We start from the raw sequence: 17,827 nt of genomic DNA, 5'->3' as shown, positions 1-17,827 counted from the left end.
TTGGATCTTGCTGCGAGATCCCGCGGGAGTTTGGCGACGCATCGCGAGAGTTCGCAATTGCGAACAAGTAGGTGCGGCGGGCAGCAACAATCTCGCACTCGCGAAATTACAAAATTTGCAATTCTGCACAAAAAATCCACTAGCAAGCAGCATAGACCTTCTGAAAATCATGATTTTTATCAGAATACCTCCTCAGGTTGACATTTGCCTGCACTTTTTTGGATTTGAGGCCTTTTGCCTCTCTTTGGATCACTTTTGGATTAGAAATCAACTTTCATAAGTAAGTTTTTATGGGGCATTACAGTTGCTGTTCTGCAGAAAGCACTCAGCAGATGCAAAAGTTCACTCATCATTAGTAACCATTCCCTGTAGTACTTCCTGAGGGCCCCCTCCAGAGTTCAGTTGCCTATGTTTGTTTGGGGCATTACTTTCTGTTCAGCAGGTGCAAAAGTTCAAACTCATCATTAGTAATAGTAACCATTCCCTGTAGTGCTTCCTGAATGGGGCCCCTCCAGAGTTCAGTTGCTAGTTGCAACAATTGTATGACCCTGCTCTGACCCTCACAGCAGGCTCATAGAATAGCTACAAGTAGGCCACAAAGGTCCTGGAAAAAAATTGCACTGCAACAGAAAGCAAATTACAGATAAGGAAGCAGGAGCCAGACTGGAATTTTAAAACAGTGACACATTAATAAACCAACCCCAAATTAATTCATGTCAGTTGAAGCAGCGCAGGTGTGCTTTCTTTTCCCCCCCATAATCTACAGTGATGATGAACCAGAGGGTGGCATTGATGTACCAGAGGGTGGCATGGGTGAAACAGAGGGTGGCAGTGGTGAAACAGAGGGTGCTGGGAACGTGTGATGATGAACCAGACGTAGAAACAACATAGTCGCGACCGTTGAGAGCCGACAAGTAAGATCGCAATTGCGAACTGGTACAAAATCCTCGCGAACTGGCAGAAACCCTTGCGAACACAAAAAAAAATCCGCAAATTTTTCAGATTGCGAGTTCGCAAATACGCAAATTCGCGAACGCCAGATTCGCAAAATTCACCCCTGCTTAATTCTCATCAGCAAGATCAGAAATAACCGTAGCAAGCCTGTTTACTAAAATCTAAGTATAAATCTTGGAATCAGCATTAATCAAAGAAATAGACTGATATGAACCACCGAGAAAGGGATCTTTCCTTTTCTTGGGAAAGATGACGATGTTGGTCTCAGTCCATGATCCAGGAAGCTGCCCAAGTAATTCAAAAGAGTTGAATAGATCACGGAGAACCGGTAGTACAAGATGTGACAAACTAACATAGAAATCCAATGGAAGTTGATCGGTGCCACAGGCCTAGCCTCGTGCCAGCTAGCCAATTGTGTCTTACACTTTGGAGGCCGATATTTGTCCTTCTTGCTTGTGCTACTGAGTAGTAGACAGTTTCCGATGATGGTGGACCCAAAGAAACTGAATGATCTGGTCTGTGGGAGGGACCAATACCTAGTCATACCACTTATGATGAATGCTGTGGAACTCCTCTTGCATAAGGGCAGGATTGATCACAATAGCACAGTGAGTGTTCTTAATCCCAGAAATAGCAGATGCATTAGATCTATCGTGGACCCAGTAAGGCAACAGCCCATTTCTTTGATAAAGAATTGTGATCTGATATAACCCTAGGATTAAAGGAAGCTCTCAACAAATATGGACACCCCAAACTCACAACTTATGCAAGTTGAGAAGGTTCAGGAAAGCCTTCAAACTGTCTTCTCAAGACCCAGATCTCATGACCATTCTCTCATCAAGGGTCTGATATTTGGCAAATAGATCTCGCAGGAATAACCTTAGGATATTGGGGATCCCCGAGGGGTCAGAGGAACAATACTAGACACTATATAGTTTTGTTGTTTAGGGAAGCCTTTCTTACACTGTGGGGCTGGGACATGGAAGAGCATGATTCAGAGAACCCATTGCTATCCATTCTCTCTTCCTCTGCATTCACGGGCCATCCTGATATATATTTGGGTAACGTCCTCCTCCGTTAGGAGATAACAGGGCGGCTCCTCCAAGATCACCAGTGAAAGAGGCTGGAGTAGACTTTTTTTGTTCAATCAGAGTTCTCTCATAAGACTGTAGTTCGGCGTTGGCAGCTGAGAGAGCATATCCCGGCACTTCAAAAGCTTGGAGCTTCGGTTTCATTACTGGAGCTAGCAATTCAATCCTGTGCATCCAATATAAGGAGCATATGTATTCATGTTTTGAACACCCTGAGGTTGAGTAGCTCTTGACCAAGTCGGTGGTGGAAAATCAGGAGACTAATGGATCTGGCTGATTCTGTTTTGTCTTTTTCTTCTTGATTCTTTTTCCTGGTAGGTTGTTACAGAGTGGTTTACTTAGTTTCTTGGGCATGCCTTCCCTTTTTTCTTTTTTTCTTTCTCTCTGCTAATGGAAGCTTAAGGTCTGCAGGGTCAGCTGACACTTAGATTTGATTTCACGAAGGTTTCATTAGGGTTCTTTATTAATTAATTATGGCTCTGGGGGAAAACATTTTGGGTCCTTTGAGCGGTTGTCTTGTGAGGTCTCTGCCCTGCCCCTTTAGTTCTTTTTCCCACATCCATCCTCGGTCTGGGGTGCTCCGGGGGGAGGGGAGTTTATGTGCTCATGTATATTACAGTGCTAATGGTATTCTTTTGACCGGGGGTAGTCAAGCCTTTTTCTGGGCCTTGCATGGAAGGGATAGGGTTAGGGGAAGGCTGGGGGTCGGGTTGTTGGAAAAAAGAATGTCTTATGGTTGTGGACGGTAAAGTTAGGACCAATAATTATTCTGTGCTGTTGTTCTCTTTCAATGTGTGCTAGTTATTCGATCAAGAATGCCAAGGTTTCGCCTGGGGTGTGGTACTGACCAGCATCTTCATATTATTTCATGGAATATCAATGAAATATAGGCTTCTTATAAGCGAAAATTATTTGAAGAGGTGCTACACTATCTTCATCCACATTTAGTTGGCCTACAGGAAACTTAGCTCTTGAATAAACAGGCCTCTCTTCTGGATGATTGCTGGGATCAAGTCCTATCCTCAGCTTGTTTCACTTCTCTCAGAGAGGGATTGCCCTACTGGCTCGGGATAAGAGCTAGACACTCATCAACCACTATATAGATTTGGGTGGACGATGGCTCATAGCAACAGTCAAGAGGGGCCAATTACGCATTATGACATGATTATCCTGTGGTCTTTAATAGTCTGCTTTCAGAGCTACATCAGCGGTCAAAACAATTGATTATTTGAGGGGACTTCAACATCGTCCTTAACCCATGGATAGACTCCTCTTTTAGTTGGCGAGGGCTAAATTCTTCTTTGAGAAGCACCTACAGCTCAAATGAAATGGCTAGGGCTGCTTTGTAATACAAGTAATGGAATCTTATGCTCTGGTGAATGTCTGGCGATATTCTCAGATGACAGAACATGGGTTTACATATTTTCCCTCCTCTCGTAAAAAAAATCTCAGATAGATATGTTCCTTGCTAGCGAAGGTCTTATGTCACATTCTGGGTCCTGATTACAAGAGTGCCTGTTCTGCCCTGCAGCCGCACCGCCAATCCCGTGGTCAGGTCACTCGCCAGATTGCGAGTAATTCTTGTGTCTGGCGGGCTTTTATTTGACGTACTCATGGCAGTGCCTCAGAAAATGAGCACAACAATGGGAACGGCAAAAACAGTTCCTGCGCGGTATGGCATGTATTGACCATGTTGTGCAGGAACTGGGGTGCATGCACACGGGGGGCACATGTAGTGCCCCCTGCATGCACACCATGGCCCTGAGGCAAAAGGAGTCCCTATATAGGGCCTGCTTTGTTTCCCCTCCAGCACAGTTTTCAAGGAGGAGGAACCACCATGAACAATGTGGCAGAGAAGAAACTTGCAATATGCTTGGCAGGACTGCAGCGGTTCCTTTAGGCATATTGTGGCCTCAAGACCATCGCAGCACTGCCATGGAACAGCGGTTCCCTGGCTGCTGCTGGAGGCCATTGGCGGTCTGACCACTATAATTGTAACAGGGCGCTCGGAAGACCACTGCATCCCTGCGAGTCTGGCGATCCGTGGACCGCCAGACTTTTAATAAGCCCCTTGGTATCTCCTTTAACCCTGGGGTTATACCTGATCACAGTTCTTGGTTTCTTCACTCTTTTGTCCATCCTGACAAATTGGGATATAAACAAATGTAAGCATCTCCAGCATAGGGAATTTGACATTGAAGATATAAGTTGGTGAGCTTTGTTGTCATTAGTGCAGACCAGTTCATGCCAATATTTTGATGGTCAGTATTGGAAACTTCAAAGTTAGTGACACCCAGTTAGTCATTAGTTTTGCCATCATTTGTTATAGAAGGAAGATAATGAATCCCTCATCTATTTGAAAAAATGTCAGTATCTAGTGGTCGAGGAATGAAAGTAGCATAGTAATCCATTTTGAAATTCAGTACAAAACACACCCTGACTTACATAAAATGAAATGCTAAAATGGACATTTATGGCACATGTGTTGGAAGATTATGATTGGTTCATATTGTATTTTTAGAGAAAAATGGAAAGTTGAAATTACTCCTTATAGCCTGCCAGTTATGACAGATCATCTGAATAAATTTAAATCTAAACATGTTGAAGTATTTTAGAGAATAAAATTTAAATATATTGCTTTTGTTTACGATTGATCAGTTGCAATTCATAGTTAATCAGAGTCTGTTTATTTACAACTGATTTGGAATCTCCAGTAATCAGACTGAATACAGATGTGCTGCTCAAATAAGAAGCTCTGTAGACTGGTCATGCTCGGGCTCTTTGCCCGGCTTACAGGATACATTTTTTCATGAGAGAATCTTATATATTTATTTTGAGTTAAAATTGTCAATGCATGCTTCGGCTTAATTTATAAAGAGCAAGGATCTTGCCACTCTTCTGCATGCACATAGCAAAGATGTGAATGGCTATCCTGCTTCAGGACTTTTCGTTCATCAATGGATCTCATTATTTCTGCGTATCTCTAAATTGTTGTGGCAGCAGTTACTTTGTGAAGGTTTAGCTTGAAGATATTTCATCATAGCAGAGCTCAGCATCCTGAATTGCATAATATAAATTGTTCGATTTTCCTTCAGATTTCAGCTTTAAATGTGTCTCACACAAATACATCAATGGAGGATAAAGGAAACACAAAAATGTATAAATAATTCCCCTCACTGACATCCCCTCTTACTTACGCAGTCTCCCTCATCATTGTGCAGTACGACACTGAACATCACAGAGCTGCTCCACTGTGTAATTCTGTCTCGGAATGGCCAGACTGATAGCCGTAAATACACAAAAAGAGAGCCAGGCACAACCCAGTACAAGGCCCACCTTCAGTAACCGACATCTCTGCCCTCCACAAATGACCCTCTCATATCACTAGGCCACACTTCCCAAATCACTAAGCTTAAGTAAGTAATGGCTACATAATCATCAAAATAGTCTTTATGATATCATGTGGAATGGAGGATGAAATAGCATTTACCTGGAATGCTATTGGCATCAGTAATCTTTAAAGATTCACTCACTTTGAATAGATCTGAACATTAGAAGAGTATGTTGGTCTTTGTACTTCATAGCAGTACCTTCAAGGGAGATGTTACTGAAGCTACAAGTTGCAAAATATGCAGAGAGCACAAGGTTATCACTTTGCAGCTATATCTTCAGTTCTGCAACATTCGGAGGTTCCTTCTTCTCCGTACACACTGGCATGTATCAGAACTCCTAGCACAATTACTGCTATCCTTAAGGATTCTTAATGGAGCATTCAGTATGCATTAGATGGAGAAGCCATTGAAGGCAGTTCAAATAGACCATTAAGTCTATGGAGAAAGTGATCTGTTATTACCCCTGGTTGAATCTTTATTTTGACCCATGAGATCCACCAATCCACAGAGTTAGATTCAAGTATTTTGGTACATGCCACCAATCATTCAGGAAGATGAAAGGAATGCTGTAGGGAATGAAGGCTCTTGCTTATTTCTTCATAGTTTAGCCGACCGATTTATGTCAACCTTCTACAAGACCCTAATCTACAGAATAGATTTGAGCAAACCAAATGTGGTGCTGAACAGTTCAAAAGCCTTCAAAAGACCATTGTACTTTCTATGTCTGTAGGGCGATGCTACATCGGTGGAGAAAGATGCCCACAACTGGAAAATAAGTATGGCTTTTTAGTTAAAAAGAAATCAGGAGGTATATGTTTTCTACTTGTTTTCCTTCTGGGTTTCATTCTACTTTAATGTGTGCATGTGTGTGAGTGTGCATGCTTGTGTATGATTTTTTTTGTGCAGATTAATCCTGCTTATTTACATTTGACTTTTTTGGGGGCTCTTTTTAGGGAGATGAAAGAAACATGCTCCCTGAACATAAATTGGTTAAAAAAGTGTTCCTACAGCTAATATGTATTGCATGGGGCAAAAAATCAATGTGTCGGAGGCACTGGTGTTGATGATTCTTGGCTACCAGTTACTTTCATTAGAGGATTCACATTGCCCACCCATGGTAAAATACTGGACCTACCATAATGGCAATATTTCTTTGCAACTTGTAGTGGTCTATCCCCTAGTGATATAATGGCCCTGGGACAATAAATCTTGGAAATTCTTGGGCATCCGTGATGGTGCAAATCTCTAGCATAACAATAGTCTTAGAGAATGCTGGATATTCTTGACATATTGAGAAGTGCCATGGTCTGATGGGTCTGCCATAGAAAATTGAACTAGAATGTGACTGAGAGGGATTGGCTAAACATGTTCTTTAGTATGTTCTGAAAAATGTCTATTTTATATTTGTTATGATGTCTATTATGTAGATGTTAAAGGTAGGACTAGGACTTTCCAGGAATTGCCATGTGGTAAGAGTATCCTAGAGGGTATGGATATTACCAGGACAAACAAAGCATTCCATTTGTCCCCTTATATGTGGTGTCACTAGGGACAGGTACGTTTAAAACGGCCAACATAAAGTTCAAGGCCAAACAGAATTCTTAGAAGCTTATCGAATTTAACACAAATTTCTATTGGGTGGGGCACTGCTGCAGGTGATATGAAAATATCGACTTTGTTGAAAAATTAAGCAATCAAGCCAAATGTTATGTTTCAGGTAAAAGTATTGCAAGGTAACTGAAAAAATGTTGTTTGAAAAATGTGTACCAAGATAAGTGCAAAAAGAACAATTGATGGACAGAATGCAGAACAATGTCATACATTAACCCCAGTACAGAGATCTGGGCCTGAATCCATCGTTTTTTTGCTCACCATGCCATTCCCGTTTGGACCCAGCCATATGCAAATCAGTCATGCACCTTGTGCCCAATGGGATCAGGCCAGCCCGAATTGCCAGCCCAGGTCCTCCCTGGACTGGAAACAAGCATCCTATGACCAGTTTTGGGTTTTCAGCCAGGATAGCTTGACTCCAAGGGCACGGAGAGCACGGGACTCAGGTCTGAGCATACCCGACCCGTGACAAATGCAAAAAGAACAATTGATGGACAGAATGCAGAACAATGTCATACATTCAGGCCAGTACAGACATCTGGACCTAAATTCGTTGTTTTTTTGCTCACCATGCCATTGCAGTTTGGACCCAGCCATATGCAAATCAGTCCTGACCCTGTGCCCAATGGGAACAGTCCAGCCTGAACTGCCAGGCTTGGTTCACACTGGACTGGGAACAAGCAACCTACGACCGGTTTCGGGATTTCAGCCCTCATCACCTAGGATAGCTTGACTGCAGAGGCATGTAGAGCAAGGGCCTCACGTCTGAGCATACCTGTCTCACTCGGGGGGACAAATGCAAAAAGAAAAATTGATGGACAGAACACAGAACAATGTCATACATTCACCCAAGTACAGAGATCTGGACCTAAATCCATAGTTTTTGTACTCACCATGCCAATTCAGGCACAGGGTCAAGACTAATTTGCAAATGGCCAGGTCTAAACTGGGGTGGCATAGTGAACAAAAGAATGTTGGATTTAACCCAGATCTCTTGACTGGGGGGAATGTTTTGATTTGTTCTGCATTCCATCCATCAATTGTGTGTCTTTTACTTTCTCACCAAAAGTGCTTCAGGTATGCCCGGACGTGAGTCCTGGGCTCACTGTGCCACTGGAATCAAGCTACCCTGTCTGAAGAGGGGTGAAACCCCTAAACCAGTCCTAGGATGCTTGTTTCCGGTCCAGGGAGGACCTGGCTTGGCAGTTCGGGCTGGACTGTTCCCATGAGGCACAGGGTCAAGACTGATTTGCATTTAGCCAGCTATAAACTGGGTTGGCATGGTGTGCAAAAGAATGATGGATTTAACCCAGATCTCTTGACTGGGGGTGAATGTTTTGATTTGTTCTGCATTCCGTCTATCAATTATGTGTATTTTGCTTTCTCACCCAAAGTGCGCCAGGTATGCCCAGATGTGAGTCCTGGGCTCACTGTGCCACTGGAATCAAGCTACCCTGGCTGAAGAGGGGTGAAACCCCTAAACCAGTCCTAGGATGCTTGTTTCCGGTCCAGGGAGGACCTGGCTTGGCAGTTCGGGCTGGACTGTTCCCATGAGGCACAGGGTCAAGACTGATATGCATATGGCCAGCTATAAACTGGGTTGGCATGGTGTGCAAAAGAATGATGGATTTAACCCAGATCTCTTGACTGGGGGTGAATGTTTTGATTTGTTCTGCAGTCCATCTATCAATTATGTGTCTTTTGCTTTCTCGTCCTTTTTACCCCAGGTATGCCCAGACATGTGTCCTGGGCTCACTGTGCCACTGGAATCAAGCTATCCTGGCTGAAGACGGGTGAAATCCCGAAACCGGTCCTAGGATGCTTATTTCCGGGCCAGAGAGGACCTGGCTTGGCAGTTCAGGCTGGACTGTTCCAATGAGGCACAGGGTTAAGACTGATTTGCATACGGCCAGGTCTAAACTGGGATGGCATGGTGAGCAAAAGAATGATGGATTTAACCCAGTTCTCTTGACTGGGGCTGAATGTTTTGATTTGTTCGGCATTCTGTCTATCAATTGTGTGTCTTTTGCGTTCTCATCCTAAGTGCACCAGGTATGCCCAGATGTGCGTCCTGGGCTCACTGTGCCATTGGAATCAAGCTATCCTGGCTGAAGAGGGGGAAACCCCGAAACCGGTCCTAGGATGCTTGTTTCTGGTCCAGTGAGGACCTGGCTTGGCAGTTCGGGGTGGACTGTTCCCATGAGGCACATGGTCAAGACTGATTTGCATATGGCCAGGTTTAAACTGGGGTGGAATGGTGAGCAAAAGAATGATGGATTTAACCCAGATCTCTTGACTGGGGGTGAGTGTTTTGATTTGTTCTGCACTCCGTCCATCAATTGTGTGTCTTTTGCTTTCTCGCCCTAAGATAAGTGAGCATGAATAGCAATGAGTGACTCTTGGTCAAGGCATTATTAGAAAGACAAGGAATAGGGCAATCTTTGGTGTCATGCTGAATAACTACACTAGAGACCATTTCGACATTGCTAGCATGGAAAGACAAGGGAAACATTCAATACAAGGTTCCAACTCACTTACTAGCATCCCTTATCACCTACCATTTCTCTTCCAGCATTATGATGAAGGGTCGTAACCTTTTGGGTGCTCCAATGTGCCATTACACCTGTGGTAGGCCAAATGGGTAGCTGGGAAACATATAAAAAAAAGGCATCAGGCAAAAAGACTTCAGAAGCTGACTGCACTAAACATTATTACAACCCCTCTCCTCTCAGATCAGTCTACAGACCCAACTCTCAGATAGGTGGAAAGATAATCACAGGACGTTAGAAAACTGAATTGTTTTTACCTGTAATGTGATTTGTCTAGAAAAGGCGTTTTTTTCATTTCTTGTTGTTTGAATATGCACAAATGTCTGGAGAAAACTACAGCCTATCACTTGCTCGCTCAAGATATATCCAAATTTATCTCAATCTCTATCTCTCTCTCTCTCTCTATATATATATATATATATATATATATATATATATATATATATATATATATATATATATATATATATATATATATATATATATATATATATATATATATATATATATATATATATATAAAAAAATATATGTATATATGTTCATATACACGCACACACATGTATAGCACACAATGCAGTCACAATTATGTAGTTACAAAATGGAGCAGTTTAGGCAAATGCTCCATTGAAAAATCTTTTTTAGATTCCACCAAGACCTTGGACTCTGCAACAAATTTGGCATGATAATTTCCACCATGCCAAACTGTGTACAGTTCTGTACAGGACAAAAAAGTTAAGAGGAGAGTTGAAAAAGGTAAATATTCTAAATCCAATAAATGTCATTGCTAGCTGACCCTTTGAGAGAACAGCTTGGACAATCCCTTACTCGTATAAGAAGAATGTGTTTTCTAAAATTCCATATTCAGCAATATCAAGCATTACTTTTTATTTCACTGCAGGCAACTAAACGGTATGATCCAATATTTTGCTTACTATTGCCAATAACATTTGTCTGTTTGAAATCAATCTTTTCAAGTTTATTACCCCAAAGTAAGTATGTAAAATAAGAAAATACATAAAAGGTAACCTGTAATATGGTCCACTGGCTATAGAGGAGTTCTGGTGACGTCATATACGAAGAAGGGAGGGAGGGAAAATGCTCTGCAAACACCAAACAATGAGTTTGAGTCTGAAATTGGATTGCCACTCCCCACTGGACTGGAAAATATGGTGTCCCTGTTATGTCAAAAGTGCTGTCACTATTTACAAAAAACAAAAAGGGAATACTTTTATTTTGTAATGGATTGTGAACAGTCGATTTAGGTTTAGGGGATTTTGAAAGCGCATAGCTACCCTTGGGCATCCCAGCGCTGAGGTGAGATAGTACAGGCAGTTGTTTGCGCATGAATTTAGGGGAAAAGCCATGTTTTGAGTCTTTTTTTGAAGGACGCTTTGTTTTAAATCATTCGGAGTTTCGGATCCATACTGTTCCACAGTTTAGGTACCTGGTGGGCGAAAGACCTTCGACCCCACCTGGCTCTCTTGAAGCTGGTGGGATTTATCAGAAAGTTAGAGCTTGACCTGAGGTGGCGAAGGGGAGAATAATGTGGGACCAACTTTTGTATCATGGTGGGGCCTCTCCTATACATGGCTCTGTGAGCCAAGCTTATGGACTTAAATTTGATCCTGGCTTGGACTGGGAGCCAATGAAGCTCCCTCAAGGAGGATCTGGCTGATTGATGTTTGGGTATATTCAACAGCAGCCATGCAGCTGCATTCTGTACGACTTGGAGTCTGTTCGTAAAGTATTTAAGAGAGCCAACTGTCAGATGAGGTCTTAGGCACTTGTAAATGGTGATGTGGACATACACGGTCTGCAGATCTAGCCAATAACCTTGAAAAGTGGTTGTGATTTGAAAAATATGTTTACTCTGTGTAGGTATGAAAAGGGATGTGAAGGGAGTGTGGGGTAGTTTGGAGGAGTGGAAGAAAGGATGAGAGATAGACTGCTTTGCAAATTGTGCATTGTAAATATTCATATATGTAAAGAATTAATTGTTGGCCTTTATTAATCCTTGCAAAAACAGCGTTAATTTGGCATTGATAAACTTAAAGAAACAGTCATTTCAAAACCCAGAGGCCAATAAGAGTAGGATGCTGTAAAGAAGAGAGTGAACGGTTTTGCTTTGGACGGGGGCAGAGTGCAAGGGATGAGATTGGCTTTGTAGACCATCCACCATTGCTAGAAGCCAACTAGATAAAATGTACTGGGACAAAGACAATACTAAAAAACATGGTGCCTTTGAAATCATCTGTCACTTACCCTTTCACCAGTGTAAAGTATTAAGCTGTTGTTCAGCCTCATCATTGCTTCTGTGGTGGGCCAACGTGGCTGTTGAAGAGGTAAGAAATAGCATGAGGCAAAAAATACTCCAAAGCCCACTTCCATTATCCACACAACACCATTTGAAAAACCCTCATCAAAGTGTTTAGCACCACCCACATTTAAGAAGGTGAGTTTATCTACCTGATGCAATCTCATAAATTGCATGAAAAGCATCTAAATGTAGAAATATGGATGTGGTTAAAACTAGCGAGCCAAAAAATATCCAATGTGTCTGAAGATCTATACCTGTTGAATTTAATTAAACTTTATTGTTGGGTGTGTAGGTGAGGGAGGAAGTGCCAGAGAATGAAATGGGGAAGCTAAAAGTAGAGTGATGTCTAATCCAGACATATGGGGAACGAAGAGGAAAGGGGAAAGAATTTGCCAGAAAAGTGGCATAGTGGAATAGTGAAGTGGGCTTAATGACAGTGCAACAAGTGAAGATAGTCTAAGGTTTAGAGGTATTATTGTTTGGCGAGAATGCTAGGAACAGCTTTGTTTAGAAGAAGGTCAAGTTAGTTATGGATTGGGAGTAGGGTGTGTGAAATAACATTTATAGTGGATCCATTGTTAAAGAACATGCATGGAGGGCAAATGAAACACCCAAATACCTGGCACCTATTCCTCCATTAAAATGATTTTTCACTTACCCATACTCTTCCAGCAATATGAAGTGGGATGCGCAGAATCAATGGAAAATTCCTCTGTCCCATGCGGTGTCTTGAAAGGCATACAGGAAGCTGTAAAGAATCCAAAAATGACTTCAGCAAAGATTACGGCCAACTCCAGCCTACACTAATGAGGCTCACGTTCCTTCTCAGCCCACTACTTTGTATTTGAGGATATCAAAATAATAATATTTTCCTACCATTTTATAACAGAAACATGCTTGAATATATATATAGTATGTGTATATCATCAAGTTATACACACACACACATACACACATATATATGTATATATACATTTATATATAGAAATATTTTGAAATATATTTATTTATGCCTTGGTACATGCGGATGCAGCGGCTAGCCAAATATTCACTCAGTATGGCCCTTTCTTTTGAGTTGTGTATCCTTCTGTTCAAAAGACATTTTTTGAAAACTTCCCTGGGAAATAATGAAGTCCACATAAAGTTTTTAGTTTTGCAGATTTTGATGAGTCGACATTGCGTTGGGGGAAGGTCATAGGTAGTGAGCTACAGAGTACAGAAGCTCACTGAATCCCATGTCAGGTGTTCTCTTGCACCTGAATGTGTATTCAGAATTTGTGAAGTTAAAACAGTTACTAAAGTCCTCTGAATATGATAATGTAAGAGTTTTCAAAAGTCCACAGACTAGATATACACTGCATGGTGTGTGCATGTGTTTTTTTCCCTAAGATGTCTCTACCATTCCTCTAAGACCTTGGTAGTCCAGCGACAGCTTGTGAAGCTTGCAGGATTCCACAAGCTCCTTGAGTGACTGGGCCTAAGTCAGCAGAGCTGGAGGAGGCTTCTTATGTACCAAGGAATATTTATCATGCATTAAAAGTTACTCTGGCTGAGTAGTTCCATTTATTATGGCAGCTTTGGCTGCTAAGCTTCAACAATGCAATCTTGATTCTCGACCTTCCTACCAATCGAGTCTGTGACACATTTCAGGTTTGTCAATACCATGTCCTGGTCTTATCATTAAGGAGTACAAAGATTAAAATGAAGTCAGTAGATCATGGTAAGAGTGAGGAAAGAGTTTGGTGGCTCTGGCAGAGGGTATCGAATTAACTGCAGATATTTCTGAAAAAGTTGTATTCCAAATCTTGTATCATAAAAGGCATCATAATTCTCCTAGACTTCTTTTTAAAATATATGTAAAGGACACCATGCTTCTACTTGTGAGTGACATTAAGATGGGTGCTACCATTAAATATGCATTTACAAAACCGGGGAAAGTCTTATTTACTTTTGCACAGTTGAAGTTTGTACAAGCCATCAGTCTGGGTCTACTTCATTAAGAGAAAGTTTGCTTTCAGGTGGTGATGAGATAAACAGTTTCAAAGGTTTGCGTGGAATTTATAATTTATCCAGAAGATCCTGGTGTCTTTTATATTTAGAGTTTGAATGGCTAGTTCAGCTGGTAATGTTGGAATCAAAAAAGAAAGAAACAGCACTGATTCACATAAAATCTTCCTCATACATTTTGGCTATGTGTATATGGTAGTATTGTAAAAACTACGCTGTCTTGAGAAACATACATTGTAAACAGTCATCTATTTAAAGAATAAATTCGTAGCCTTTATTAACCTTGATGAAACAGCATTCATTTTAAGTCAACAAACCTTCGGAAACATTATTGTCAAAACTCAAAGAACATAATAATGTAATCACTGTTGGGTAAAATCCTTTGAAGGGTGAGGCAGTAAGATAAGACAATGTATGATAGAGCAGATTGTTTAGCCAGTTATAGAGAGGGACAGGTGGCAAGAAATGACTGTTTTTTTTACTACGTATTCATAGAAACCAAAAAATAAAATGTTCTGAGGCAAAGGAAATACTCAAAAACATGGTGAAGGAAATGTCTAAACACATGGTGGCCTTTGGTGCCCCGTCTTACCCTTTCGCCAGAATAAGGTAGGAGGCTTCGGCTCCCTCTAATTATTGTGTCTGCCGGGAACCACTGTGGCTGCTGTAAAAGTAAAAATTGCTTTAGGCAAAACATACTTTAAGGCCAACTTTCACTTTCCACACCAAACTCCACCTCCATGACTACAATGAAAGACTCTCATCAAACTTTTCATTGGCACCGAGGTTTAAGTAGGACCATGATCACACACAGTTTGTTGCCAGCAACCTTGTTTCTAGTAAATCATGCGGAGTAGGAGATGACAATATTATTTTGCTGTAAAGTCATATCTTTAGCCATGGTACCCTTAAGGGTTTAAAGGCTTTAAAGATATGTGTCAGAGCAGTGTATTTGGCTAGTTTGCCTATAAACATTCCATGAGTATAAATAGACTGCATGAAGTATTTTTTCTGGCAGACAAATAATACACGCAAATATGTTTAAAGAGAAATAACAGCAAGGATGCATGTTCACCTTGTTAGGATGTAAGGGAGTGGACAAGTTCATAGCCAATGGAAAGAGGTGAATCTTAGTAAAATATACTAATTCAAAACAACAAACGTAAATTCATAAGATTAATGAAAGTTACATAATTTTGCAGAGAAAGGTGAGGATTATCGTTACATGTGCAAGTGATGTTTTCCTAAACATCAGCCTGCCTATGCAGTCTGTGCTATTTATTGGTACTACACTGATACATCCTTATTATTTTTTGTAATTGCACTCTGATCTCACTGCCCATAGGCATGTGTTCACTAATGATGAAGAGTGTCCTGAGAGTTCTCATCTAGAGCTGATTGTAAGGTATTATCCACTATTGCCAACTGCAAAGTGTGTTATGATTAGTTAATACCATGTTCTGAGAGCATAACCCATTAATTGACTACCATGTATGTGAGTGGATATGACAAGAAGAACAGGCAATTAAGAGCTTTTACTACTGAGCATGTGGAGAATACATCTATGAACACCCTTATAGGAAGGCCAAAAAAGCCAATTGCACCTGCTGGCTTCCAGACCTTCATTGAACCTGGAACACAGGTAAATAAGAATACTTAGTGTGATCATTCTACTGCCTTGGACTAGCTGAGCCAGTTTCACGATTTCAGAGATCATTCTAATAAGTATAATAATCAAAAAATGGCCATACTTTGGAACAATATCTGAATATGAAAATCTTGAGCATTTGATACAACACATAGAAAATGTATTTTTGGTAAGTTTAATATCTATGAACTCTCTTTCACTGATTATACTAAGGAATAAAAACAACCAACATTCATACAGGGTGCACAAAAAGCTCTACTTCTATGTTCCTTTAATTAGCTAGAAATAGATTCCCTTCAAATGTGTTGCCATGAACAACAATCATTCACTCAATTCTGCCTCTCAGCATCAATCAATCAGTAGATTTGTATAGCACTTCATGTCACACGTGAAGGTTTACAGGCGATGGCAGAGTCCAGTTGATAAGCCAAACATCTAAGTCTTCCGGGACTTTCAGAACTCTGGAAGAGATGGGGATGTACGGAGATAAGGGGGTAGCTCATTCCATGTTTTTGTTGCTAGGTAGAAGGAACGACCTCTGCATCTGCTATGTCAGATGCGGGGGTGAAGGTTAGAGACGGAAGTGGAGCAGAGATGTATGGTGGGCTGATGCAAGTGCAGTCGATGGTTAAAGTAGGCGGTCCGCAGTTATGTAGGACCTTGTATGCGTGGGCCAGGAGCTTTTCTGTACAGGGAGACACGTTAATTTCCCTGAGGTAGGGGGTGATGCGAATTAGTCTAGGGAGTTCCAGGGCGAGTCTGACTGCTGTGTTCTGTATTGTCTGTAGTCGGCTCGTAGGCTTGGTCAGTGGGGGTCTGAGTTAAGAGGGCTGCCAAGATGCGTCCAAGGGAGAGCTTTTGTTTCTGAAGTGCAGTACCTCTGTCTTGTCTGGGTTGAGTTTCAGGCAGTTGTCCCTCATCCAGTTGGCAATGTCTGTAATGCAGATGATTTTCTTTGGTTCGAAGTGAGGGTAGACTGACTTTTTGCATTCTTCTGGTGAGGAGAGGCGATCCATCTGAGAGCAGCTCCTTGGATGCCTCTGTTGTGCAGCCTTGTGATGAATGTGGGGTGGCAGCCGTATCATAGGCTGCCAAGAGGTCTATGAGAATCAGAGCCACAGTCTCTCCGCAGTCGTGTAGGTCTTAGATGTCATCGGTACCTGCCATGATGACTGTCTTTGTGTTGTGGTTGCTGCGGAATCCAGATTGAGAGGAATCGAGTAGTTCTGTTCCAGTTGTGAGGAGAGTTATTGGTTGATTACTTTTTCTAATACTTTGGCAGGGAATGGGAGCAGGGAGATCGGTTGTCAGTTCTGGAATTCACTGGGATCTGCTAATGGTTTCTTTAGTAGGGGATTGACTTTTGCCTGTTTCCAGTCTTTGAGGCAGGTGGCTGTTGCTATTGAGATGTTGAACAAGGCAATGAGAAGGTGGCTGATTTTATTACAAGACCGGATGCTACCATTTACAATAACCTTTTTTGGCAGCCCCGACATTCAGCCCTTTAAAGAACAATAATACATCATAAAGCAATAGAATGTCCAGACAATATGCATGTCCAGAGTCATCATCCTCTTTTATTTGCTCCTTCATTACAGATAAGTACTTCTGTGTTTTGTCCTTGGTAGGTCGCTCCCCACACTGCACAGCACTGCCTGTGTGCCCTTGCCTTAGCCCAGCTGCCGCTGCTGCTGTCTGGGATTCGAGGCCCTCCCTGCTCTTGCCCCTGTTTCTGGTATTTTTATTTTCATTGTAAATTGTATTATTTGTCAGCTCACTGTGTGTTTTTGCCCTTGTGCCCCCTTCCCAGCTGTGCCATTACTGTGTCCCTTTTCCTTTCGGTATCCCTGCTGTTCTGCCCCCCAGTTCCTGCCGCTGCGTCCCCTGCGCCCCGCCCCCCTGCTCTCCCATTCGCCCGCTCCCACCTCCCAGCTGCTCCTCCCTCCCACCTCTCCTTCCAAAGGCAAGCCCATCTGCACCCGTCCATGCCTGGACCGCGCTCAGCACCTGAACCCCTGGCCCCCGCGAGTCCCAACACCGATACGACGCCAACCCCATCCACGCACTCAACACCGGACAAGAACTCACATACTGCCTGGCCACCCCAAAGCGCATCCAAGGGCCCTCTTCCTGCCGGAACTGCAGCTTCACCAGCACACGACCCGCCAGCCCACCCACCAGGAAAGAACCCAACTACCTCAGATGCATTCTTCTCAACACTCGCTCCGCACGCAAACACGCCGTTGTACTCTGGG

The 17,827-nt window shown here is 42.2% G+C and overlaps 1 protein-coding gene across 1 annotated transcript in view; it reads right to left on the bottom strand.

Annotated features, from left to right (window-relative positions):
- The window catches only part of LOC147708722 (uncharacterized), a 215,784-nt gene that overhangs the window by 75,599 nt on the left and 122,358 nt on the right, over positions 1-17,827 (bottom strand). Inside the window, exons 12-13 of the mRNA XM_086925768.1 lie at positions 14,517-14,588; positions 12,576-12,665 (exon numbers count right to left, since the gene is read on the bottom strand). Of these exons, the coding sequence (XP_086781894.1) occupies positions 12,576-12,665; positions 14,517-14,588 (162 nt within the window). The remainder of the gene's footprint in view (positions 1-12,575; positions 12,666-14,516; positions 14,589-17,827) is intronic.

This window comes from Lissotriton vulgaris, chromosome 6 (genome assembly GCF_964263255.1).
Source record: "Lissotriton vulgaris chromosome 6, aLisVul1.2, whole genome shotgun sequence".
In the NCBI taxonomy this organism is placed as follows: domain Eukaryota; kingdom Metazoa; phylum Chordata; class Amphibia; order Caudata; family Salamandridae; genus Lissotriton; species Lissotriton vulgaris.
Note: the sequence above shows the minus strand (reverse complement) of the source record. Positions and strands in the feature narration are given on the sequence as shown.